General features: G+C 35.9%; 1 protein-coding gene across 1 annotated transcript in view; it reads left to right on the forward strand.

The window, feature by feature from the left end:
• The window catches only part of LOC144963369 (putative methylmalonate-semialdehyde/malonate-semialdehyde dehydrogenase [acylating], mitochondrial), a 38892-nt gene extending 15552 nt beyond the window's left edge, over positions 1-23340 (forward strand). The window contains exons 4-13 of the mRNA XM_078897333.1: positions 4111-4272; positions 4963-5041; positions 5658-5812; positions 6719-6866; positions 8523-8587; positions 16397-16643; positions 17930-18111; positions 18811-18990; positions 21828-21926; positions 22358-23340. Coding sequence (XP_078753459.1) covers positions 4111-4272; positions 4963-5041; positions 5658-5812; positions 6719-6866; positions 8523-8587; positions 16397-16643; positions 17930-18111; positions 18811-18990; positions 21828-21926; positions 22358-22459 — 1419 coding nt within the window. The 3' untranslated portion in view covers positions 22460-23340. The remainder of the gene's footprint in view (positions 1-4110; positions 4273-4962; positions 5042-5657; positions 5813-6718; positions 6867-8522; positions 8588-16396; positions 16644-17929; positions 18112-18810; positions 18991-21827; positions 21927-22357) is intronic.
• The last annotated feature ends 3707 nt before the right edge of the window (positions 23341-27047 follow it).

The following is a 27047-nucleotide window of genomic DNA, read 5'->3' on the forward strand; positions in this document are numbered from 1 at the left end:
GTCCTGAAATATTGTATTGCGCCTAACAGACTGCAGGTCTCATCTTTTGTGGCAAATGTGTTTTGTCCACCACAAAATATGGTGATGTGAAGCATTTTGAGCATGGTGCCAACTGTGGATAAACGCTATACAAATGTTATGATTTTATTTTAATGTACATACTTACCACAAATGAATCATGTGATATGGAACTTTGTTCTGCATCACTTTCAGGCTCTGAGTTGGAGTCTATATAGAAAATAAAAACAACAAAAAAAAGCTGAAGACTATCATGTGCAAGTTTTTCTCTAAACTCTTAAACAAAAAATCATGCCATCTTGTGCTGTAAAAGGATTTTTAAAAATTATTTACCTTATGACTATTGTCCTTTGGAAAAAAAAAGAAAATTAAGTCCGAAACCTTCTGGCTATTTTCTTTTAAATTTCAAGAACGCCAGAGTTGGCAAGGGAGGACGGAAATATAATTCCAGAAACCAATCTGTCTATAATCATATCCATATGATAGTTTTTCGTTCAAGATTCAGGTACAGTCCACTTAGGATAATCGCAATACCTTGGGATCATCGAAAATGTTGGGATTAACCGAAATTCAGTTTCCTGTCCACTATTTCAACATTTTACACATTTATTGTCAACTCAAACCAGTAAATAATATTCTTAGTCCACCACATACAGAGCAATTTGATTGAAACAAACACCATATGGCAGCCCCGTGTAGATTTGTCAACCAAAAGCAGCTATGAAGCAAGCCGATATCTTATTCAGATTGGAAGAAGTTTCAATCTTTTTTCTCAACAATTCAACATTTGTCAGAGTTAAAGAGATTAGCCTTAATGAGAGACAATAAGCTCTCACCAAACTCATTGGTCACAATGCACAGTTGTTAATCCTAAAACAAAGGATATCGCTCAGTCTCTCTTTATAACTGTCATTGATAACCTGTTGTCAAGATTATGACCAGCCCCACCCCTCTTCTATTTAATGGCCACCGATGACGTCACAAACCCATACTGCAGAGCCCCGCCCTCTTTCGACTCTAACAGAGTGGTGACACACACTGTAGCATTAAATCCTGCTCACTCTCGATTCTTCAACCTGTCACGATTTCATCCATGATGAAATTTAATCATGATATACTGTTTGATTTCTTGAATTTACCACTTTTTAAAAAACCGAGGTTTGTTGCAATTAACCAGTGACTTTTATATAGAATTATTTCCATTGCTCAGGAAATATTGTGATTAACCGAAAGTTGCGATTAAACGAGTTGCAATTATCCGGAGTGGACTGTAATAGTATTACACATCATGACTCAAAAAAAAAAAAAAAAAAAAGCAACTATGTGTACCTAAATGTTATTCATTTCCTCATCAAATTACATTCTTACCATTAACATCATAGATCACATCAAAAGGGTTGTCTGGATTGACAGCAAGACATTTTTCAGGATTTTTAAAGCTCAAATCTCTCTGATCTGAAGTTACAAAAGAAATAGCATATTCTCAACATTAAACTATGATTTTGTGATGGCTGTGATATGGCATACTGTATGCATAAAGCAAGATGCAAAGACAGGTTTAAGTTTAAATTATTTTATATTCTTTTCAAAAATCCATTCTAGTTTTGCCAAAATAAAATAAACACGAGAAGTGTTGAGTTGGATAGCGCTAAAACTAAAAGTAGTAGTGGTAGTAGTAGTAGTAGTAGTAAACGACAGATCTTACTCACTAGTGTGAATCTACAGTCTACAGAAGTTCCCGAATTATCTGACTCCACTTCCAAATGACTGACTGACAAGTGACAATCATCAATCGGTGTGTGTGATTAGGTACTTTGGTAAACGTCCATTTGGCCCTCCAGCAGGGAGCCGATAAATGGCCTAGTGGCTGTGACCCGATTTTTTGGACTTTTGAGTGATGGGTCTCAGAAAAAGTTCCATAGATTTTTTGTTTATGGATGGATTTTAATGATTTATGTCTTATTTTCTTCAGGAGAAATTACTCTATCGTTTGCTGTAGTTTATTTTAAAATCAATGACAATTTAGTATAACTTTTGATTATGGATAAAATAGGGTATAATTTAGCTTTGGATAATTAAAAGATTAGAACTTGGTAAATCAAAATTTCATGCTGGCACGTTTATTTAACATCTTAACTTTTTTATAAAATTAAATTCAGGTCAAAGTTGTATACCGCATCCATGAAATTCGTTCCAGTAAAATCCTTACTCAAATCTTAGCGGTCATTTTAGACCAGTTTTGAAATCCAAATGGCGGTTACTACCGGAAATGCAACAATTTTCAGGTCACAAAGTCCGTCAGTAAATAACAAAGGCAAATAGAAGACCATTTGTCAGCCTTTAAACTAACACAACTTTTTTTCTGCTTATCTGATTTTCACAATTTTGGTATCATTAGAATCGTGTTGAAAAGCACTTTAAAATGATATAGGTTTCTTTCATTGAGCTCAATCCAATTTGAATTTTTTACCAAAGTACCTAGTGTGATGTCTACCCTATTGAAAATCTTAAATCAACTGTGATGTAATAAGAATGGCCAATAACTTACCATTTAAATTATCTCGGTGTCTCTTCAATGATGCCTCCAGCATCAATTTACCCCACGATGCCATAGACGTCTAGTTTGGAACTCAGCAAGTGACGAAAAAATACTTGCGGCTATAGAGAGGACGTCCGTCGGCCACTCTCTTTGCAAGTCAGTAGTTATCAGATAATCCTTGGTTCTTGAAAAATATAGAAACACAGCGGTTCATTTAAAAAGACTCTTTTGTAGATCAAGATATAATGTTAGGTATTGCACTTTAAAATCTCTTCAGACATAGAACGGGTCAACTTGACGTCTAGACCAAATCATTTCGAAGATCGATATGGCAACAGCAACGCCTGGAATGGAGGATTTAAATGCGGCATCTGACGATTCTACTGCTATGACAGAAGATGCTCCATTTCACGACGTCGAGATGGCTTCAACTGGCATCAGGCATCAACATGCTACTCAATAATGGGTTTGATGAAGCGTTTGACTAAGAACTAAAGGCCGAGCTGATAACTGATAACCACCTACTACTGACTTGCAGAGTGAGTGAGTGCCGAGTGCCTCTTTATGCGCGAAATTGACTAAACATACGTTTCACGAAAAAAAGAGTTACTATGTTTGCTTGTCTCTTGTCACCAAGATAAGAATCCGGACCAAGATTCGATAAATCTGTTTCTAAAAATAGATTATAATTCGTATATCTTGTTCATTCCTCAGTTCATCAACTTTCACACAATTTTATATTAGGTTTTCATTACTATAAAAATCCATATAATGCTCTAGAATTTTAGAGAAAATTTCGGAAAGATATATTGCCTCACTATTGAAATATATCGATGAAAACACTGGTACCCCTATTGTACTTTTTTCAGGCGGTCACCTTATTGACCAACGTGAAAATTTAGGCATAACTCTTCTTACTGTGGTGTTTAACAAATAACTTCAATACTATGATTTACAATTATATATCCTTGACGGTTGGGTTGACAACCTTAAACTAAAAATAGAAAAGTGAATGTGCTAGAGGTCAAATCAATAGGGGGACCGGATTTTGGTCTCCCTATTGGTAAAGTACTGTAAAATGAACTAATAGGGGTACCAAAAGTCTCCCTATCCGGTATTAATACATATATATATATATATATATATATATATATGTATGTGTATGTATATGAGTGTTTTATATGCACGTGTACATGCATTTGTTTATTTTTGTTTTTCTATTCTAACTTAACTAAATTAAAATTTGTTTTTTCTTTGGGTAACACCTTTTGCATTTTATTATACCCAGTGTTTAGATCACAACTCTTAATTATAAACTTTACTTTTTTTTCCTCGTCTTGTTTGTACATGGATTACTTTATTTAAAAGTTTAGTGTTTTACCTGTAAAAATATGGATCATAGTCATAACAACTTTATCGTTATCATCATCATTATCATTTTTCTTCTTCTTCTTCTTCTTCTTCTTCTTCTTCTTCTTCTTCTTCTTCTTCTTCTTCTTCTTCTTCTTCTTGATACATAAATTGATTATTAAATTTGAATTGCTTCCATCCAGGCCACAAATGAAGTGATAACTCGGGTACCAGAATCCACTCAGGCAGAGATGGAAGCAGCTGTGGCCGCTGCCAAGGCTGCCTATCCAGAATGGTCCAACACAACCGTTCTTACTCGACAACAAATCATGTTCAAATTCCAAGATTTGATCAAGAAAAATTTGGTATGCTTTAATAAAAAAGAAAAAAAAAGAGTAAAGGTAGAACAAGAAAAACATTAATTTGAATAGTTTGAACAGATGGGTGACAAAGAAAGAAAAGAGTAATATTAGTTTTTTTGAGGTTATCTGATCAGAGAGATGAATGGCGTACCATGATCACCGATGTCTGGCACAGACTTGGTACTTGAAGAAGAAGAAGAACAAAAAATATAAAATAAATAAACATGAGCTTTTATATAGTATGTTATCCTTTAAATGTGCACAAGCATTTTACAAAGCGTCCCAAGTGAGAGATATTTTTATCCCTTTTAATCATCTTTCTGTGTGTCCTGATATGTCGGTTGGTAGTGCACTTGCTTCACAAGCAAAAGGATTGATATCAATCTGGGTGGAGTCGAGGTGGTTTTTTTTTTTTTTTTTTTTTTTGATCACACAGCATTGATTGGGGAGCTGTGTGTTAGATCTTAAATTATCTGACACACTGATGAATAATGAATGACATTTGTATAGCGCCTTACTTCATTTTAACAGGCTCTAAGCACTTAAATTATGCTTTGTACTATTAATGAAAGTTGAAAGTGATGGTTAGGAAAAGTGGAATACTACGATTTGTTATTAAATTTGCTTTTTAATGTTGTTTTGTTTTTAAATCAATAAAGTGTTTTGATTTTTTAATATATTTTCTTTTTGTAGAAACGCATTGCTGCAAATATCACAGAGGAGCAGGGAAAAACATTGATAGATGCAGAGGGAGATGTTATTAGAGGATTGCGTAAGTTTTATTCTGCCTTGGAGATGTTTGTAGATGTCTTTTCATGCTTAATTCTTTGCATTGAGAGAGGGCATATAACTCAACAGTCCACTGGACAACTGAATAAAGCATAGTTGAAATTCTTAATAATTTTTAATCATTTCTTTAGTCGATGTATTGTGTATCTGAAATCATCTGAGTGTCTCTTTTTTAACGATCTCATGCCAATGTCTCTGAGAATGTACGTATATAATCACACTTATAATTTCCTCTGACATTTATTTCTTTTATATTTTTAAAAACCATCCTTCGTGTAATAGTTGCAGATATAGACTGCCCTATGTCTTGTTTTCTATCTTCTATTTCTATAGCACTTATTTTACCTGAAACCTACCTAACCACTACTAAAACAACCACCACCACATCATGATCTCTACCACCACATCATCATTCTTACCACCACCACTAATACAACAATCACCTACACATCGTCTTTACCACCACCACTACTACAACAACCTATTTATTATAATTTGTTATGATTAATTATTCTGAAATCTCAGATTTTTTAAGGCTTTGTATTTACATCCCCGCAACTAAAACACTTATCCTTTAAATTTTTCATTGTGGACAACAGAGGTTGTGGAACATTGTTGCAGCATCACATCGTTACAGCTGGGTGAGACCATGCCTGGGATTGCCAAAGACATGGACACCTTCACATTCCGCATGCCCTTGGGTGTCACGGCTGGTATCACCCCATTCAACTTCCCTGCTATGATTCCACTTTGGGTAACTGAATCATTATAAGATATTTGTTTACATCCCTGACATAATCAGTCACATGGTGAAAATTTTTGTTTTGCGTTTATTGTTTTTTTGGTGCATTTTTTGAAAACCCAGTGTCTCCTGAGCATTTTAATCTTTATTTGAAGCAAATTGGGTGATTTCTCATGAAGTTATGGTCATATGCATGGGCTCGGGTGTGAAACGCTAATTTTGAGAAAATCGCTTCCAAAGTTGACAAAGATGAAATTAAGTATAATAATTACCTTCATAAAAATTTATGAGTAGAATTCAATTAAAATATTTCATCAATATATAGAAAAAGGTTTGATTTGACGATTTTTGATAACTCATTTTCCATAAAAATTGACCTCTTGACTAAAATTGTCAATATCTCCGATCAAAGCTTTTCACCATGTGACTGATTATCTCAAGGACGCCCACATTTATCCAATGAGTTTTATGATTATTTAAATGGTTATAATGATACAAAATACTTTATTTTTGTATTTAAAGAAAGGAAAGAAAAAGTAAAGCAAATAATGCGTTAGTCTCCAACCACGCTGGAAAGTATTCCCAAAATGACCATTCGAAATTCTAGTAATATGAGTGGTCAGCATGACCTGCAGGTTTTGGTGGTACAATTTCGATAAAGCTGCTATATTTTATAAATGTGAATGTTGCTGCTCGAAGCTCGAATAAATAAATAACAATGTGAAATTGAATGTAAGCTTCAATTTAATATAGCAAAATAGATAAAAATGGACGTTTCAGGTTTCCACTTTATCAACAAAAAATTACTTTACTTTGTATTCTCCGTGTTTTTAAGCATCGTTTTGATTTTTTTTTTTTCACTTTTTTTCACTGAGACATAAAATCATTACAGTAATATTCCCTCTATTTCTCTGCTAGATGTTCCCAATGGCCACTGTCTGTGGTAACACCAGTATAATGAAGCCCTCAGAGAGAGACCCTGGTGCCACCATGATTCTGATGGAATTGTTGATGGAGGCTGGCATGCCCCCAGGTGTTGTCAATGTCATCCATGGACGTCATGACTGTAAGGACATTTTATGATATCGTTTTGCTCAGTCTTGTAGTTTCAGAGTCTCAGCTCTGGGTGGGATTTTTTTGGTTGTCCTCCTATATTGGGAAGGGAGTAGGGGGGGGGGGGGTCCCGATACGATAGCTCAGTTGGTAGATCACTCGCTTCACATGCAAAGGGACCGAGATCGATCCCGGGTGCAGTCGAGATTTTTTTCTGACCCCCCCCCCTGTCCACTCAGCAGTGAATGGGTAGCTGGGTCTGTTAGATTTTGTGGAAAGTACTTTGCAATAGACTGGCGTCCTTTCCAAAGGATGACAAGCAATTGCTATTGTCCTTTTCACGCTATAGAAACCAGGATAAACTCCAGCTCTGAAGGGCTACATAGTGGGAAGGAAGGCACTCAATGCGTCTTCTATCACCCTATTTCTGTTTTCCAACTTGCTTTCTGTCTTTGGATGGGGTTACTTGGTTTTGTCCTGGTGCTGACCGGAATCCTTGGCTGGAAGTAAGGGAAACAGTCAAATATGTAGTTATAGTTTTGGGAGATTATGTTTTTTTTCCTTGTAAATCATCTCACTTTTTGTTTTGAATATCATGATTTGTAAATATTTGAGTGTATTCTTCTTAATGGGGACCTGTTCTTTTGTCTAGATGAGACTTTTAGGTGATCTCGAACCAAGTATACCGATGGTGTGCTTTTGGAATTTTTATATATGCCCTATTTGAACTATTTCCCTTTGTCATACTTTTTCTCATGTAGTTTAAATTTTAGATCTAGAATTTTTCGACTATCCCATTTTCTTCCTTTTTACTGGTGCTGAAGTAACCTTAATGTGTTGCGACGTAAAACCCTTAAAAACATTTTTAAAAAGAAAAATTCTCAGTTGTAGAGTGCTTTTTCTAATTATAAGTTCAAGCCGTTTTGAAGGTGACACTGATCACAACACTCCTGCCCTGGGTCCTTGGGTTTACATACATTATTGCAATTAAATCAGTTATGAATATCTTTATCCAGTGTCAGATATTGTCATAGTGCTGGTACAAAAGGGTGCCTAAAAGTCGACTTGATCTGTACATAATGGAATTTGGTCCCATATGGCCTTCCCAGGGAAATGAATGAAGAATTGGTTAGACATTGTGACTCTGTATGCTATATGCTAAAATAATAGATTGTGGATAAGGATCATGTTCAGTTCCTTTTTATGGTTTTCCACTTGTGTTGAAATTCTTTTTTTTTTTTTTTTTTAAAGATTAGTTACTCTCTGAATGTGTAAGCTATAAAAGAATGATTAAGATAAAATTATTTTTGTTACAAGATATTACTGAAAATAATAACATATTGATGGTATGAATTGTACCAACACAAAACTGTGTGAAACTTTAAACGGCAATGGTGTGGTAGAGAAAATTTAGTGTAAACTTATCGCCCAAGTGGTGGTCTAAAAACAATACCAAAGAGGGCATGCAACATCAACTTTATTCATTCTGTAAAGTACAAAACTTCATTTTCCCAACAAAACAAATTTTAAAATATTAAAATCATTACAAGTCGCAATGAAGAGGGCAACAAAGAATGAGTAATATTTTAACTACTTAATCTTATATGTTTTTTTTTAAAAAGTTTTGCTGTTGTGTTAATGTACGGTAAACCATTTTTTTTTCCCACAGCTGTCAATTTTATTTGTGACCATCCCGACATTCACGCCATTTCGTTTGTAGGATCTGATCAAGCTGTAAGTTTGTCACTTCATGTGTGTATATATATATATATATATTTTTTTTTTTTTAAACCTTAGGAACTAGAGGTTTATCCAGGTTTCTGTAGTGTTGAATTCTTCTTCTTCTTATAGGTTCCATGCCTGGTCCAGGCTTCGGATACTGCATGAATTATCTCTCTCCATTCCTCCCTGTCTCTTGCTTTTTCAAACAGCTCTTGGATTGTTAGGTTGGTGAAGCCCTTCAGTTGGTCTATGAGTGTTTTTCTTTGTCTCCCCCGGGCGCGTTTACCAGGTATTTTTCCACAACTTGCCAGGTATTCATTCTTATCTTTCCTTACTATGTGTCCGAAAAAGGATAGTTGTCGATCCACTATTAAGGGCATTAGTTTCCTTTGTTGGTATGTTTGTTTTAGCACTTCTTCGTTCGTTTTGTGTGCAGTATACGATATTCTCTGCATCCTTCTCCAGCACCACATTTCAAAAGCTTCAATGTTCTTTTGTGTTTCTGCATTTGTAGTCCAGCTTTCGCATCCGTATAACAAGATTGGCCACACGTAGCACTTCAAGACTCGGAATCTAATCCCGAACGACATCTGTTTGTTTTTCAAAATGTTTCCCAGGTCCATGAAGGCCTGTTTGGCTTGAGTTATTCTTGCTCGTATGTCTCGGTTACATCTTCCATCTGTTGTCACTATTGAACCTAGGTATTTAAAACTTTCTACGTTGGTAAGTTGCTCGCCGTGAATCGTTATATTGCAGGTGTTGTTGTTTTCGGGGTTTTTCTGTATTACCATGCATTCCGTTTTGGTGATATTCACTTCCATTCCCTTGGCTTCACTATCTACTACCACTTTGTCAACAATCTTTTGAAGTTGGATTTCTGATGTTGCAATGAGTACCGTATCGTCTGCGTATCTTATATTATTTATGTTGTGACCTCCTACTTTTATTCCCTCCATATTATTTATGCCCCTCATGATTGTTTCTTGGTATAGATTAAACAGATCTGGTGAGGCAACACACCCTTGACGGACTCCTTTCTTAATAGGAATGGAATTTCCTATAGAGTTTCCGATTTTGATAGATGCCTGCTGGGTGTAGTATAATGTTTGCATGAGTCTGAGGTCTTTCTCATCAGCGCCAATGGAGTGCAGTTGTTTTAGTATTTCTTCGTGGCGTACTCTATCAAAAGCTTTTTTGTAGTCGACAAAACAGAGGTATAGTGGGGTCTGAACCTGTATAGCTCTTTCACTTAAAACACGGAGGAGGTATATTGCGTTCCTTGTCCCTCTGTCAGGTTGGAATCCATATTGTTCTTCTGCGATTTCGGGGTTAATCTTATTCCTTAGCCTGTTAATTATACGCAACAGTATTTTGTTGATGTGGCTTATTAAACTTATAGTTCTAAAATTTTCGCATCTGACTGCACCTGCTTTCTTTGGTATTGCTATGAAAATAGAGTTACAGAGATCTTCTGGAATTTTCCCAGTATTGTATATATTGTTGAATAATATGTGAAGTTCATCAATTGCTAGATCTCCTAGGCTTTTTAATACCTCTACAGATATTTCATCAGGGCCTGTTGCTTTACCATCCCTCATTCGTTCCATGGCATGTTCAATTTCACTTTTGGTGATGTTTGGTCCGCTTAATGGTTCTTTGAATTTCAGTGGTGGTTCATTTCTATTTGGATCATTGTACAGTTCGCCTATGTATTCTACCCATCGGCTTTCTATATGTTGTTCTTCAAATAGCAGTTCCCCTTGTTTGTTTTGGATACAACTTCCTGCTGCTTTGCTTTTCCTTTTCCCTGATAGTTCTTTTATTCTTTGGTGAGCTTGTTGGGGGTTGGGTTTGTATTCTCTTTCGATTTCGCAGCATTTCCAGTCTAGATAGTTCTCGTGTGCCTCGATGCATTTGGATTTAATAATAATAATAATAATAATAATAATAATAATACTTTATTGCATCCCAAAAAGGAAATTTTTTGTACAGACGTGTTATAATTTACACATAAGATAAAAATACAATGGAAATAGGATGTATATATATAAAAAAGGAGCAGCTCTATAACCAGAGCTGCGCTTTATAATATGAATAATTTCAACACTGTAAAATAGTTAAAACTGTCACTATAAATTGAAAATTGAAAAGATTGCAAAACAAATAAATTAATAAATTAATATTTATATTTTTAAAAAGTAAAAATGAGAAATAATTATATAAAATGATTATTGCTTGTTGTTATAAAGCCTAATACTGGACGGCAGAAAAGATTTTCGGTGTCTCTCTGTTTTCGTTGAAATAGAGAAAGGGCGACCACTTCTTTCTGACATAATAATTGATGGTCTTAGTGGATGATACTGGTCATTTAATATTTTAGTTATTTTATTTATACAAAATTTCTCGTATAAAAGATCTACATCGTCAACATCATTTATATAGCGTTTAATGGATTTTTTAATATTTGAATTTATATTGTTCCTTTCCACTGCTAAGCAATTGCCTCCCCAAGCTGTTATACAAAATGACAAAACACTTTCGATTACTGCTCTATAAAATAATGTGCAGAGGGTTTTATCTATTCTAAACTGAGAGAGTTTCGATAAAAAATATGTACGTCTGCACATCTTATGCCTAATTATTTTCAAGTGTTCATCCCACTTGAGCCTGTCATCAATTGTTACACCAAGGTATTTGTAGTGAGGAACTCGCTGGACGAATTGGTCCTTTAATTTTAACGGTTCTATCGGTTCCTTCACTCTCCTAAAGTCAATAACTAGCTCCTTTGTCTTGCTTATGTTAAGCTCTAGGTGGTGGGCATCACACCAAGACACAAATCTATCAATTTCTTGCCTATAAGCCACTTCGTTGCCATTTGTTATGAGGCCTTGAAGAGCGGTGTCATCTGCAAACTTTATTAAAGGTACACTCAGGTTTTGACTTCTACAGTCATTCGTGTATATTGTGAATAATACAGGGGACAATACACAACCTTGAGGAGCACCAGTATTTGTAGTTATACAGGAAGATTTGTTTTGCCCTAATTGAACATATTGTGCTCTCTCCGTAAGAAATTCGAGCACCCAAGCAATTATATACTTGTTTAAATTCAGACTAGTCAATTTTTGAACAACCAACTGAGGTTGCATTGTATTGAACACTGAAGAAAAATCTGCAAAAAGCAATCTGCAATAGCTCCTAGCGTGATCTAGATGCCTGTAGATGTTGTTTGTAAACAGCAAAATGGCATCCTCTACGCCACGTCCTGGTTTGTAAGCAAATTGATGACTATCACTCAATGGCATAAACTGATTCCTAATTTTAACAAGAACAAGTTTTTCTAAAGATTTCATGACTATTGAAGTCAGTGCAACAGGTCTGAGATCGTTCATAGTTTCAAGTTTTTCTTTTTTTGGAACAGGAATAATTTTTGAAGTTTTCCAAATTTCAGGGATTGAAACGCATTGGAGGGACCAGTTAAAAATATGTGTATAAATGGGGGAAAGCTGGTGGGCACATTCTTTTAATAGTTTTCCTTTCAATCCATCCGGCCCAGCAGCCTTCCTCTCGTTTAGTTTCGAAAATACGAATCTCGTTTCCTCTTCACTGACCTCAATAGTCATTTCATCTTCCAAAGCCCTGTCTAATTTATGTTTTTCATTTTCAATATCAAATTTGTTTGCTGTGTCGAAACGTGAATAAAATTTATTTAAAGTTTCAATTTCGATATCTTCTGATATAATCGTGGGCTTTGGATTATAGTTCACAGCAGTTTTAAGCCCCCGCCACGTGTCCCTTATATCCCCAGAAGAAAAGCATTTTTCAATTTTATTTTTGTACTTATCTCTACAACTAGATATTACCCTCTTTATCTCTTTTTTTGTTTTGTTTTCAGATTTTTTTTGTTTCCACTAGTATAGAGAGTTTTCTTTTGGTTCAATAAAAGTTTTAGATCTTTTGTTATCCAAGGCTTGTTGTTAGGATAATATTTTATTTCTTTTTTACAAGACACTAGCTGTTCACAGAATTTTAAATACTCACTCACACAGTCATTCAGCTCATCCACACTATCACATGATTCGATAAAAACATTCCAGTCAGTGCATTCAAAACAACCACGCAAATCTTCACACACACTTCCATTCCAGATCTGTACACTTTTCTTTACTGGTTTTACACGTTTAAAAACAGGGCGGTAGGTGGGGAGTAGCAAGAGCATGCATTGGTCAGATAAACCTAATGGGCACGGGGTAAACATTTATAACTATTTTTAATATTACACAGGAATAAATCTAATGTTTTTTTGTCCCTTGTCTCGCAGTCCACGTATTGATGAAGTCCCGGGAGAGTAAAATCGTTACATTGGTTAAAATCGCCAGTGACCATCAATACGGCATCGGGTGACTTAATTTGAATGTCCTGTATTTCTTTCCTCAAAATATTTTTCGCTGTGGTGTTGTCTGATGATGGTGGAATGTAGACGTTGATGATGATGACATGAGTATATTCCCGGGGTAGGTAATATGGTCGTGACGAAACAGTAATAAATTCAATTTTATCGTCACAATACATTTTCTTTATCTGACAGTTATTGGGGTGGCACCATTTGTTGTTAATATATGTGCACACCCCACCCCCAGTTCGTTTATTTACATTAGTCCGATCTCCTCGAAATAGTGAATATTGTTCAATATTAAAACATGATGTGGTAGTTCAATGTTTGGTATTCTGCAGACCCTCTGTTGCATTTTCGTCAGGTCACACCGAACCGTCAGCCAGTTACTAGGCGAAATAAATTTAACAAATGTGACAAAACCAAAATTGGGACATGGAATGTCAGGACCTGTGCCCAAAAAGGAAAACTAAACAACATTCTAAAAGAAATGAAACGGCTCCAAATAAATATTCTTGGCCTGGCAGAGATGAGATGGAAAGAGCAGGGAACCATGTCAAAACAAGAAAACAACACGACATATAAGATCATATGGAGTGGTGGAACCTCTTTCCAAAAAGGAGTAGGGATGATCTTAGACCAAAAATCAACCAAATTTTACAAAGGGCACGTAGCAATCTCAGAGAGAGTTTTGCTGGTTAAGCTAAGAGGACCTGTAGTTGACACCAATATTATTCAAGTTTATGCACCAACAGAAGAGGCGACAGATGCAGATATGACAGAGTTTTACCATTCACTAGACAAAGCAAAACGAATGTGTAAATCACAAGAAGTCCTTATGATAATGGGGGACCTAAATGCTAAGATTGGCAGAGGCAGAGATGGTGACATAATCGGACCACATGGACTCGGAGACAGAAATGAACGAGGAAACATCTGGGCAGATTGGTGTAGAACAAATAAATTAATGATTTCAAACACCTGGTTTCAACAACACCCAAGAAGAACCTGGACATGGCAATCACCAGGGGACAGAGCAAGGAACCAGATAGACTTTATAGCAGTATCATCAAGATTCAGAAATGGCATATTAAATTGCAAAACCTATCCAGGCGCCGATGTAGACAGTGACCATGTCCCAGTTGTTTGTACAGTAAGGATAAAGTTTAAAGCTATTCAGAGAACAGCTGGTAGAATAAAGAGGAATTGCAGGTTATGCAAAGACAATGGCATACAAACAAAAATGAGAGAAGAATTTGAAAATGCACTCATGATACAAAGCTAAAGTGAACCTGATAACGAAAAATGTGAAAAACAATTTGATATATTCCAAAAGTGTGTCAAAGCAACTGCAGAAAAGCATTTACCAATAGCTCAAATAAACAGCAAAAAGGAATGGATGACAAATGAAATTCTAAACCTATTTGAAGAAAGACGAAAATGCAACAGTGTTGAATAGACAATAACAATTACCTGCTTTTCTTGTATCATACTTTCCACCAGATCTAATATACTCAACTACCAAATTACTGTTGCATGGTCAGATAAACCTGATCCAAATTATTATATAACTTTTTTTTATGACCTCCCTGTATCCCAAAGGTAACTGGGTAGCTATATCTGTTAAATCTGTCTGAAAGAACCAAGAGAAAGACCAGTGTCCTGTCCAAATGGTGGCATAAATTGCTGTCTCCTTAATGCTATAGAGATGGAATAAAGTCGTGATCTTATTGAATTGCTCTAAAACTTTAATTATTGTTATTTAGAAAATGGTGGCGTTTTTATACACCTCCGTTGGAGGTGTACAAATACGCACAGTTTTTATACACCTCCATTGGAGGTGTACAAAAACGCACCGTTTTTATGCACCTCCGTTGGCGGTGATGGTAAAGTTGTTGCTGCATACGTCCATGAGGTTTAAATAGTTTTAGATTGTAGTTTAGCACGCTGCTTAGTGATTACCGATGTACAATGATCATAAATTAAAGAATAATAACAATAATTTAAAAAATCAAAAGTAAAATGAAACATGGCACACAAATACTGATCTCAAATAAATAAATAATTTTAGAAAATTAAAATCGAAGTTTTTTAAAAACATGATAAAAAGTTTTTGAAAAAAATAAAGAAAGAAAAAAAAGCAAACAAAAACAAAGTAAATCAACAAAAAAAAAGTCAACATTGGGAATCGAACCCGGTACTTTCAAGGTTTGAGTCTGACATCTTGTCCACTGCGCTACGGGGCCACCTGACTGTTCATCACATTTAATAAGGTCTTTCTAAAACATTATTTTACCTTCAGTGCAACTTCTATTTTCTGGTTTTATATTTCGATTTTTTAAATTATTAATATTTTTATATAAATTTATTAACAAAGACATTCTACAGATGTCACAATATAACTTTCGCCATGTCCAAATGAAGAAACACAATATCGCTAATGAAATTGGGTGGAATGCGCATGCGTGACGGAGGTGTATAAAAACGATCCGTTAAGATACACCGTCAACGGAGGTGCATAAAAACACTACGTTAGAAAATTTTAGTAACATTGTGAACACAACAATTCTGAAAAAGATGGTATATGAGTGGTAGCCCAGGAAAATACTCAAGACTGATCAAAATATTCATTTTGAGATATTTGTTTCTTAATACAACAGTGTTTTCTGAACATTTTGCTGTTTATTTCATCAATTTATTTTAACAAGTTCATGGGATGTTGAGATTTGAAGTAGGGATGGTAGAGAATCGTTGAACTTTTGAATCGTTGAATTGTTTTATTTGTGAGAATATTTATCAGAAATATGTTTATTTTATGATTTAATCATAGAATAAACATATCTATGATAAATATTCTCACAAATGCTTTCAGCATTGCAAATAGGAGGGTTTATAAAATGCTATGGTGATAAAAAGTCAATTTTGACATCTGAGCTGATAATCATGAAAATGTTGCCTTTGTTTTGATACCAGCACATGTCACTTTTAATTTTTTTTTACAAATAAGAGGGTTTATAAAATGCTATGGTGATAAAAAATCAATTTTGATATCTAAGCTGATCATCATGAAATGTTGCCTTTGTTTTGACAAGATTGCATGCGCACTCCTGTGGGTTTTCCCAGGCCTTCCTACTTGAAATGTTCAAAATTCATAGTTTTCATAGGGAAGAAATAGAATTTGCTATAATTAACTTTACAAATTAATATTTTACCCTTAGCAGTATTAAATATATTTTGAAAACCCCGAATAGATGCTTTGTAACACCAAAGTTTTCATTTTTAACACATTGTTTTGAATAAAAAATGTCTTTATATTTCTGCTGTTGAAGCCAAAAATTCGTATTTTTACGAATTTTTCGTAGTAGTAGGCAGGTCTGGTTTTTCTATACCAGCATATGTCACTAACTTCTTTTATTTTTAAAAAATAGGGTTCGTACATCTATGAGAGAGGATCCAAAGCTGGCAAGAGAGTACAGTCCAATATGGGAGCCAAAAACCACGGGGTCATCATGCCAGACGCCAACAAGGAGGCCACACTGGCAGCGCTTTGTGGAGCTGCTTTTGGTGCCGCCGGCCAGAGGTGCATGGCCCTGTCTACGGCCGTGTTTGTGGGCGAGAGTAGGGAGTGGATCCCAGAGCTTGTAGAGAGGGCAAAGAAACTGAAAGTGAATGCTGGTAAGATTTTCGATGTTTTTTTTCTTCTGTATAATGTGACCTACTGTGTTAAAACAGTGTTGTTATGTCGGGATACTGGGTGGGGTTCCTGACCTCCCATAGTGGGCAGGGAGGCACTTACTGTGTCTTCTATCCCCATATATCTGTTTTTTCAACAAGCTTTCTGTCTTTGTCTTGGGATGAGATTACTTTGTTTTGTCCTGACCTTGGCCGGATACCCTAGCTGGGAGGTAAACAGTCAAATGTATAGTTAAGAGTTTTGGGAGATGATATTTTTTGTCTTGTAAATCATCTCTCTGTATTGCACTTTATTATGTTTTTTTTTACATATGATTTGTAAAAATTTGAGTGTGCTTGTGTCTGGATAAGACTTTTACGTGATCTCAAACTAAGTACTTTGATAGTGTGCTCTCGGAATCTACATTTGTTTCCTATTTGAACAAATTCCCCTTTGTTTCACCTTTTCTTGGGTGCTTTAATTTTAATTCTGGAACTTTTTACTATCCCCGTTTCTTCCTTTTTACTGGTGCTGATATGACCTTAATATATTGCAAGCGCCCGCAAAACCCTTAAAAACCAGAAACAAAACCAATGTCGGGATGACTTAGATGGTGAAAATGGAACTTACATTGAAAGTAAGAGACTTTGGTCAGTTTTATTTGTTTTGTTGAGGACAATGGATGGATGTAGTTTCTAAAAGGAAATAAAAACTGAAATGTCACATATTTCTGGTCGTTATGGCTTTAAAATCACATGTTGACTTCTGACTCTCCCTGACATAATATCGGTTTGTGAGGCTATGTGGTCTTGTGGCATGACACTCGCTGTCAGATCGGAAAGTCCTGGGTTCAAGTTTCGCTTAGCGCATAGTTGTCCTTGGAAAAGAATCTTTACTCACATTCTCACACCGTGCTCAGGTATAAAATGAGTACCTGGCCATTTACAGTGTTGTCTCTGTCTGTAAGAAAATTGTAACATCACCAAACAGTAACAGGCGTCATTTCTCGTTCTACATGCTACCTTGGTCAGGAAAACTATGTGGACCCTTCCTTGACATAGCTAAAAGAATGTGATATTTTTACTGACTTTAGGTGGTCTGCTGAACAATGAGACTTTTATGTGTAGTATGTTCCATTTTGAATAACAGCTTATTCGTCATACCCACCAATACTCTGTAAATTTCCTCCTGTCTCCTGAATATTGGGAAGTTCTCCTCTTTTGAAAAAAAAATTTCCCACCACCAGCTATGTATAATTGTGATTACAATCCATGACCACAATTTTTAGGGAAAGAACCAGACGCTGACCTTGGACCCCTCATCTCCCCCGAGTCCAAGAAGAGAGTGTGTGATTTAGTCCAGAGTGGCATTGATGCTGGTGCTGAATGTCTACTGGATGGCCGAGATGTCTCGGTAAAGGGCTACGAAAAGGGGAACTTTGTGGGACCAACCATTCTCCATCAAGTTGATGTAAGTACTTCAATTTTAAAAAAATAAATTTTCTTCTTTGTGGTAGTAATTGCAGTCACCACAATATTTTATCAATTCACGAAATGTAATTTATCCAAATCACATCGTTGATCTTATTTTATTAAATTTATAATTCATCACTCAAAAAAAGATCCCATGAGAGGTCTCACAGGAACTGATTATTTGCTTATTCAAGATATTGTCTCTCTAGGAGGGCAACTTTATTGGACTGAGTGATAGTTTTGTGTGGCGATGATGACAGTTTACAGTCCTTTGTTCACACTATCCATCCTAATAAATGGATAAGATGAATTTTTTACATTTCTAAAACATTCTGATACACTGACATTAGTTAACAGTGCGGCTATGTGGTCTAGTGGTATGACACTCGCTTTCGGATCGGAAGTTCCTGGGTTCGAGCCTCGCTCGGCACATAGTTGAGTCCTTGGAAAAGGCTCTTTACTCACATTCTCTCACCGTACTCAGGTGTAAAATGAGTACCTGGCCGTTAACAGCATTGTCTCTGTCCGAAAAAATTATAATATCGCCTAACAGGCGTCATGTCCCGTCCTACATGTTAAGTGTTGCTGTTGGCTGGGGACCCCTTGTAAAGCGCTTTGAGCATGTTTAGTGGATATTGCTCTAGATTAAAGATCAAAAAGCTCAACAGGCATAACACGCCTTTTCATCTGATTTCAGCCCAAAATGAAATGTTACACGGAAGAAATCTTTGGACCAGTCTTAGTCAGTATGGAGGTGGATACCCTGGATGATGCCATAGAAGTGGTCAACTCTAACCCATATGGCAATGGAACGGCCATCTTTACGTCCAACGGGGCAACGGCCCGTAAATACACCATGGAATGTGATGTGGGACAGGTAAGTGAAACACGGTTATCAAGGAATTTGTGAAAGATTTCAAACATTATTCCCACATTCTCTGTGTACACTAACTCGGCCAACTCCCATAGTGGGCAGGGTGGCATTTACTGTGTCTTCTATCCCCTTATATCTGTTTTCCAATTTGCTTTCTGTCTGTCTTGGAATGAGATTACTTGGTTTTGCCCTGGCCTTAGCCGTGGTTCTTGGCTGGGAGGGAAACAATCAAATGCATAATTATTGTCTTGGGAGATGATACTTTTATCCTTGTAAATCATCTCCCTTATATTTACTGTTATATTTATTATTTTTAATGTATAATATAAGCATTTTAGTGTGTTCCTTTTGGTGGGATCTTGTGCTGGTGTCTGGGTGAGACATTTAGGTGATCTCAAACTAAGTACATTGATGCTGTGCTCTTGGAATCTACATCTGTTCCCTATTTGAACCACTCCCCTTTGTCTTACATTTTCCTCAAGTCCTTTTAATTGTGCATCTAGAATCTTTTCACTGTCCAATTTTCTTCCATTTTACTGGCGGTGATATGACCTAAATATGTTGAAAGTGCCGTAAAAACCCTGAAAAACAAACAACTCAGCCAAACGTAGTATTATCCTCAATGTTCATAAATCATGGTTCTCTCCTGATATTGAAAATCTGTAAATAACTGTTGTTAGATTTTTTAGAATTTGAATGAACGAGTAGCAATTACTTTCGCGGGTGGTTGGATGGGAGCATCACCCTTGAATCATATACCTATGATGTTCGCATGGGTGTACGATCCGATAGTGATGTCGTTTCTTCTTCTCTTTACTAGCCTATCCTGCTTCTTTGGTTTGTGATTGTATTTTTGACAGGGGATATTTTTTTTTCTGTAAACCTTCTGCCTGTTTGTTCTTGGTTATTTATAATTTAGCTTATGATATCTTTAGGTTATGATTTTGATTTACATTTGTACTAGTTTTGTTAGATTGCTTGTTTTTTTGTTTCAGCGGTCTCTCATATAACCTCAATTGTGTTGGAAGAGACCTAAAGCAACAAACAAACAAAAAAGCAATTACTTTCATCCTAAGAAAGAGAAGTGCTTTTGAGAGATTTGAGAGTTACACTGCCTTGAATTGATTTTGATCAATTGTTTTGATATGGCCTTTCAATCTATAGAAGGCTCCATGAGTAATAAGATGAAATGATATGAAGCTCCATGAAATAAGTTACTTGGTGGGGTTCCTACCTCCCATAGTGGGCAGGGAGGTACATACTGCGTCTTCTATCCCCTTATATCCATTTTCCAACGTGCTTTCTGTCTTTGTCTTGGAATGAGATTACTTGATTTTGTCCTGGCCCTGGCTGGGAGGGAAACAGTCAAATGCATAGTTATTGTTTTGGGAGATGAACTTTTTTCCTTGTAAATCATCTCTCTGTTATGTATTATTGTATTTGTTATGTAAGCATTTGAGTGTATTCCTCTTTGTTGGATCTTGTGCTTGTGTCTGGATGAGACTTTTAGGTGATCTCAAACTAAGTATATTGATGGTATGCTCTTGGAATCTACATCTGATCCCTATTTGTTCCCAGTTCCCTTTTGTCTTACTTTCTCTAGGGTACTTAAATTGTAATTCTAGAACTTTTTACTATCCCATTTTCTTCCTTTTTACTGGCGCTGATATGACCATAATGTGTTGCAAGCGCCGTAAAACCCTTAAAAAAAAAAAAAGAATTAAGTTACATTGCTGGATGTGCTTTGGATTTGGATTTTATTATTTTCTTTTTCAAAGATTTAGTTCAGACAAATATATTCACAGGACACAAATAGATAAATAATCTCAGATACAACGTTTGTGTCTTAATCTCTTTCAACCTTCTGGAATCTAATTATAAATAAGACCCTGTGATTCTTAAGTCTGACCGCATAATGCTCATTTAACCCTTCTTGTTCTTAACATTTTCACTTTGAGAGTCATAATTATCATAGCCTGTCACATTGCTGTTACTACTTTCTAGATGAATATGGGTCAAAAGTCGCAGTCATATAAATAAATGTGGAAAACAATGGCTTGAAAGAAAATATCCGATGTGTAAAAGATACATTTTTTCCAACCCCAGTTACTGGGATGTCGATAAGACTCCTTTTGATGCAGCTATATACAAAAAGAGTATAAAAAGAGTACAATGAAAAAATATTTGATCGGTCAAGGGAGAGAGAGAGATCAACCTTTGAAAAAAAGTAATAAATTATATAAAATTCCCTTTATTCATTCCATAAGGGAAATTTGTCTCTAGGGTCTATTTCAAGGGAAGTCTGGAATAACCCAGGCATCAGCCGCAGTGCAGCGCTGCAAATGAGCTAGGGTGAGGTGCCTTGCTCAAGGCCACACAGCGCAGCAGCAGTTGATCGAACTCGGTACCTTTCGGGGATCGTACCGCTGAGCCACGCTGCTTAATCAGTTATTGTCTACGACAAAACCATTGGTGCATTGTCAATTGTTATTTATGTGGCTATGTGGTCTAGTGGTATGACACTCGCTTTCAGATCGGAAGGTCCTGGGTTCGAGCCTAGTTGAGTCCTTGGAGAAGGCTCTTTACTCACATTCTCTAACCGTATTCAGGTGTAAAATGAGTACCTAGCCATTAACAGTGTTGTCTCTGTCCGAAAAGAATTGTAATATCGCCTAACAGGCGTCATGTCCCGTCCTACATGTTGAATGTTGCTGTTGGTCAGGGACCCCTTGTAAAGCGCTTTGTGCACGTTTAGTGGATATTGCGCTAAATTTTTTATTGTCTACAATAAAACTATTGGTGCATTGTCAACTGTTATTTGTTATTATTCCTGTCAACAGGTTGGAGTGAATGTCCCAATCCCAGTGCCATTACCCATGTTTTCATTCACCGGGTCACGAGGCTCCTTCAGAGGGGATCAAAACTTTTATGGAAAACAAGTAAGTGATTGGATTAGGTTTAACATATGTCACCATAGAAAACGAAAAGTAAGAAAAAAAGTTTAAATAAAACAAAATGAACTTTAAAAAAAACATTGTATGTTGTTTTCTCTCTCTCTCTCTCTCTCTCTCTCTCTCTCTCTCTCTCTCTCTCTCTCTCTCTCTCTCTCTCTCTCTCTCTCTCTCTCTCTCTCACACACACAGACATATACACACACACACCTTTCTCTCTTTCTTTCTTTCACACAGACATATATACACACACACCTTTCTCTCTTTCTTTCTTTCACACAGACATATACACACACACACCTTTCTCTCTTTCTTTCTTTCACACAGACATATACACACACACACACACACTCTCTCTCTATTGCACAGACACACACTTCACACTCCCTCTCATCTTGTTTTTGTTTTTGTCACAACAGGGAATCCAATTTTACACCCAAACCAAGACCGTAACTCAAATGTGGAAAGCAGAGGACTCAGTGTCCAGCAAGGCTTCCACCAACATGCCTGTCCAGCGATAACAAGGACGACGTCGGACCATTTCATGACCTATCCATACACACAGATTACATTTTAAACAGAATGGTATAAGAGTAAAAAAAAACAAAAAAAACAGTATTATGATTTTGTGCTGTAGATCTAACATTTGTTTATCTTTTCTCTATTTGTTGAGTTTTCTTGTCTTTTTTGGCGGTCAATGACTTATTTTTTCAATATTTTTTTTCTTATGGCTTTTACTTTTATTCCTGTTTTTTTATTTTATTTTTGGTTATATGAGACTTTTTCTTCTAGCCATATAAATGTGAATATTAGTGCCTCGATTTTTTTTTATTTAAAAAAATAATTTTGTACGAGAAGATGGATGGTAAGGGATGTTTGTTGAAATTGTTAAAAGGAAAAATTTGCTCAAAATTGTGACATTTGAAATGCGAGGCTTTGCTTTCCTTGTTTTTATTTCCCCCATTCCACAGAAGTTTTGAAAAAGAAATACTATCCATGTTAAATTATTTATGCTGGAATGATGAACAAAAGTACAGTATGCGTGCTATTTTCTCCATGTGTTGTAAAATTTGAAGAATGTTGAATTTACCAAGGGAAATCCTCGTCTCTATACGGAGGGCCAAAATGAATACTCCACACAATATCAGACAAATGAAAAAGCAGCTATCTTGCCTTTGATGTTTGTTGATCTGTGTCTATCAGTGAATGTAAAAGTTTTAAGTGGTTTGCCTTTGTTTGTTTATTGGCCCATTAGGCAAGACGAAAAAAAAAACAAACAAAAACAACTTGCTTTTGCTGTTCACTGATCCATGTCTTTGTGTTGTTGTTATCTATCACAGAGAATCAGAATGATAGCCATGCACATGTTTTGTCATAATAATAAAAATTAATGTTATCTCAACTTTACTCTTGTTGTTTAAATAATTATTTGTTGTTTATTTGTACGAGTGATACTAAGCTGACAGAAGTTGTAGACTGGAAACAGTAATAAACAAAAATGAATATTTTATTCTTTTTTGAAGCTGTTATAATAATATTCATTTAAAAAAAAAATTAATTAAAATATAAGCTTTTATATAGCGCAATATCCATTAAACATGCTTAAAGCGCTTTACAAAGGCTCCCTGACCAACAGCAACACTTAACATGTAGAATGAGACATGATGCCTATTAGGGATTATTACAATTTTTTTCCGACAGAGGCAACCTTGTTGATGGCTAGGTACTCATTTTACACCAGAGTACGGTAGAGAATGTGGGTAAAGAGCCTTTTCCAAGGACACAACTCTGTACTGAGCGAGGCTTTTACCCAGGATCTTCCTGTCTGAAAGAAAGTGTCATACTTGTATGTTTTTTTTTTTCAAGCTTACAGTTACAGCACCACTGATGGTTTTATTTGGTTAAGATTTGTACCAAGACATCTGGGTGGGGTTCCTGACCTCCCATAGTGGGCAGGGAGCTATTCCACTACATCTGGTTTCCAATGTGCTGTCTTGTCTTAGAATGAGATTACTTGGTTTTGTCCTGACCCTGACCGGAGTCCTAGCTGGGAGGGAAACGGTCAAATGCATTGTTATTGTTTTGGGAGATGATATTTTTTTCCTTGTAAATCATCTCTGTTATGCACTGCATTACGTTTCTTTATAGAATGTATGATTTGTAAAACATTTGAGTTTATTCCTCTTAGTGGGGACCTGTGCTTGTGTCTGGATGAGACTTTTAGTGATCTCAAACTAAGTACTTTGATAGTGTGCTTTTGGAATCTACACCTGTTTCTTATTTGAACCAATTCCCCTTTGTCTTACCTTTACTTGGGTGCTTTAATTGTAATTCTGGAACTTTTTACTATCCCATTTTCTTCCTTTTTACTGACCTTAATGTGTTGCAAGCGCCGTAAAACCCTCAAACAACTGATTGACTCAACTTTGCTCGACATTGTTGCTTTCTCAACCATCTACAATATTCCAAACCTGACGTACCTCAATAGGGAGGTAAACCTACCATTACAGCCAATAAAATCATTTTAGCCAAAAGAGAATACAGCAGAGATGCCCTTTTTCCAGCTGCTGGAAAACCAGTTTTTAACAATCACCTGGCTAACCTTGGTCGGTATTGCTCAGTTGACTTTTTTCATTGATTGTTTAAAGACAACAGTTAAGGGAAAGCTGGATGGATATGTATCCTTTTTTATGACGGCAAGGGTGATACTATTTGATGAAGAGAAGCTTCGCTTTGCGTGGAATATTTTCATATCTGTGTCGCTGGCTGAGAAAACCCGGAGAGATGCGCAAATTTCATAAATTGAGTTATGTATGCAGTGGTGTAGACTTTCTGATCACTTTAAATTTTCTTTCTTTGTCTATTAGAACCCAAGTTATGAACTTTTTCTGAATAAAATTTGTTTCTATGGGAAACACTTTATCTTCGATTTTGGCTCATATCTCGAATCGAAGCTTGCCGCATCTTCTCAGCTTTTCTCAGCCAGCCTCATGTATGATCTTTACGAGAGAAAAAAAAAAATTCACCCTTGTTTTAAATTTTAGCAGAGGCCATCCCAGAATATAGAAAATAAACTACAGAGCAGTAAGAGATGTAACTTGGGGCTTCATTCCAGCAGGTTGAATCTCATTGCTGTTACTATTGTCTTGGTGAAAACAATAATTAAGATCGTTTTGTAAAGGATCAAAATTAAAAGAGATGAAACAACCAACTCATTCTTCTTAAATTGTATTTATTCATTCTAAGATTATGATGGATGACATTTGACCAAATATGATAATTCCACAATCTATCAATCAATATGTTAAGCTGCCAACTTTCATGCTATTTTTTTTTTAAAGCTTTCGAAACAATCACTGGCATTCAAGGATATAAAAAGAGAAGATTTGTGAGAATAAAAAAGTCTTATTTCATCACTATGATTTATGATACAATCTTTAAAACGCTGCTACTCATCAACCTCGCTGTAAATAAATGTAAGGAGTTAACCTCAATTTTGCTGTGCTGTGTCTCGGTGAGAAGAGTAACAAATAAAATGATAAGCCCCACACCAAAAAAAAAACCAAACCCCAAACAAAACAGGAGGAGTACCTGAAGTCAAAAAAAAAATTCTAAGCAGAAACGGATAACACAGTAATTTGCAGTCAATGAAACCATGGATATAAATGATTTAGTTGACCCTGTAGAAAAAGGAATAAAGTTTTTACTCGTGTATACAAAGCCAATCTTGAAATTTGATATGGATATATTAATGTAGATAATTTCAGTTTAACAGCCCATCAACTCTTGTAAGTTATGTTGGGTTTGTTTTTAATGGTTTTACGGCGCTTGCAACAGATTTAGGTCATATCAGCGCCAGTAAATAGGAAGAAAATGGGAAGTAAAAAGGTATGGAATTACAATTTAAGTACCCAAGAAAAAGGAAGAGAGAGGGGAATTCGTTAAAATTGAGAGGAGATGTAGATTCCAAGAGCATCCTATCAGTGTACTTAGTTTGAGATCTCCTAAACGTCTCATCCAGACACAAGCACAGGTCCCCACTAAGAGAAATACAGTCAAATGTTTACAAATCCTATATATATGTAAAACAAAAACAATACAGTGCATAACAGAGAGATGATTTACAAAACAAAAAATATCTCCCAAAACTCTTAACTATACATTTGACTGTTTCCCTCCCAAGGATAAAACCAAGTAATCTCAATCCAAGACAAAGACAAAAAGCATGTTGGATAACAGATATTGGGGGATAAAAGACACAGTAAGTGCCTCCCTGCCCACTATGGGGGATCAGGAACACAACCCAGGTCTTTGAAGTTACATTAGGGCTAGAGAAAACATAAACAGAAAGAATTAAGATTTTCATAGTCGCCTTTGACTTTCTTGTGTAACAGGCACTCGAACAAAAATGAGAAAAAGGGGACTAGATCTTAGATAGGATACAAGTAAATCCCAGTAGCGTTCTGAACAGTCCTACATGAGACCATCCAAAGGCTCGCACAACAGTGCAAGATGAAACCCTCATGGATGGAGATAACTATTTTTGTGTTTAAAATATCAAATTCCCTCAACCCTCCCCCCAAAACATGTACACACACAAACACACTGGGCAACAGCCTGCTTCTCTCACAGCAAAGGATCCAAGCCACGGTTTGAAGCTATCGTCTTATCTTATTGGAGGTCAAAGACAACTTCAAATGGAGAGAGATAACGAATAAGAGAATTATAGAACAGACTTATCCAGCAACCAAATCAACTGCCCATCTGACAGGAAGGACGATCCTCATCTCGACAAATTGCAGTACAATGAGTGAATGGATGAAAATGGCAATGAGTGGCAGAAAGAGAGGATTGAGTTTGAGTACAAATGAATGTGAACATAACCCGAGTAAAAAATGTTGAACTATAGTACAGCTTGACTTTTGCTATGACTGTCAAATACAAATTATTAACTAATACTAATAACAATTTTAAAAACCAACAAAAAAACAAACAAATCCCCCCCCCCCCCCCAACAAAATCTTAATTTTTTTTCTAAAATTACAGTCAAAGATAGGATAAATTTTTTTTCTGTTGAAATGGAGGGAATTAAACAATTATACAAAGGTA

This window comes from Berghia stephanieae, chromosome 1, assembly GCF_034508935.2.
Source record: "Berghia stephanieae isolate SIO BIC M18660-M18661 chromosome 1, UCSD_Bste_1.3, whole genome shotgun sequence".
NCBI classification, from domain to species: Eukaryota; Metazoa; Mollusca; class Gastropoda; order Nudibranchia; family Aeolidiidae; genus Berghia; species Berghia stephanieae.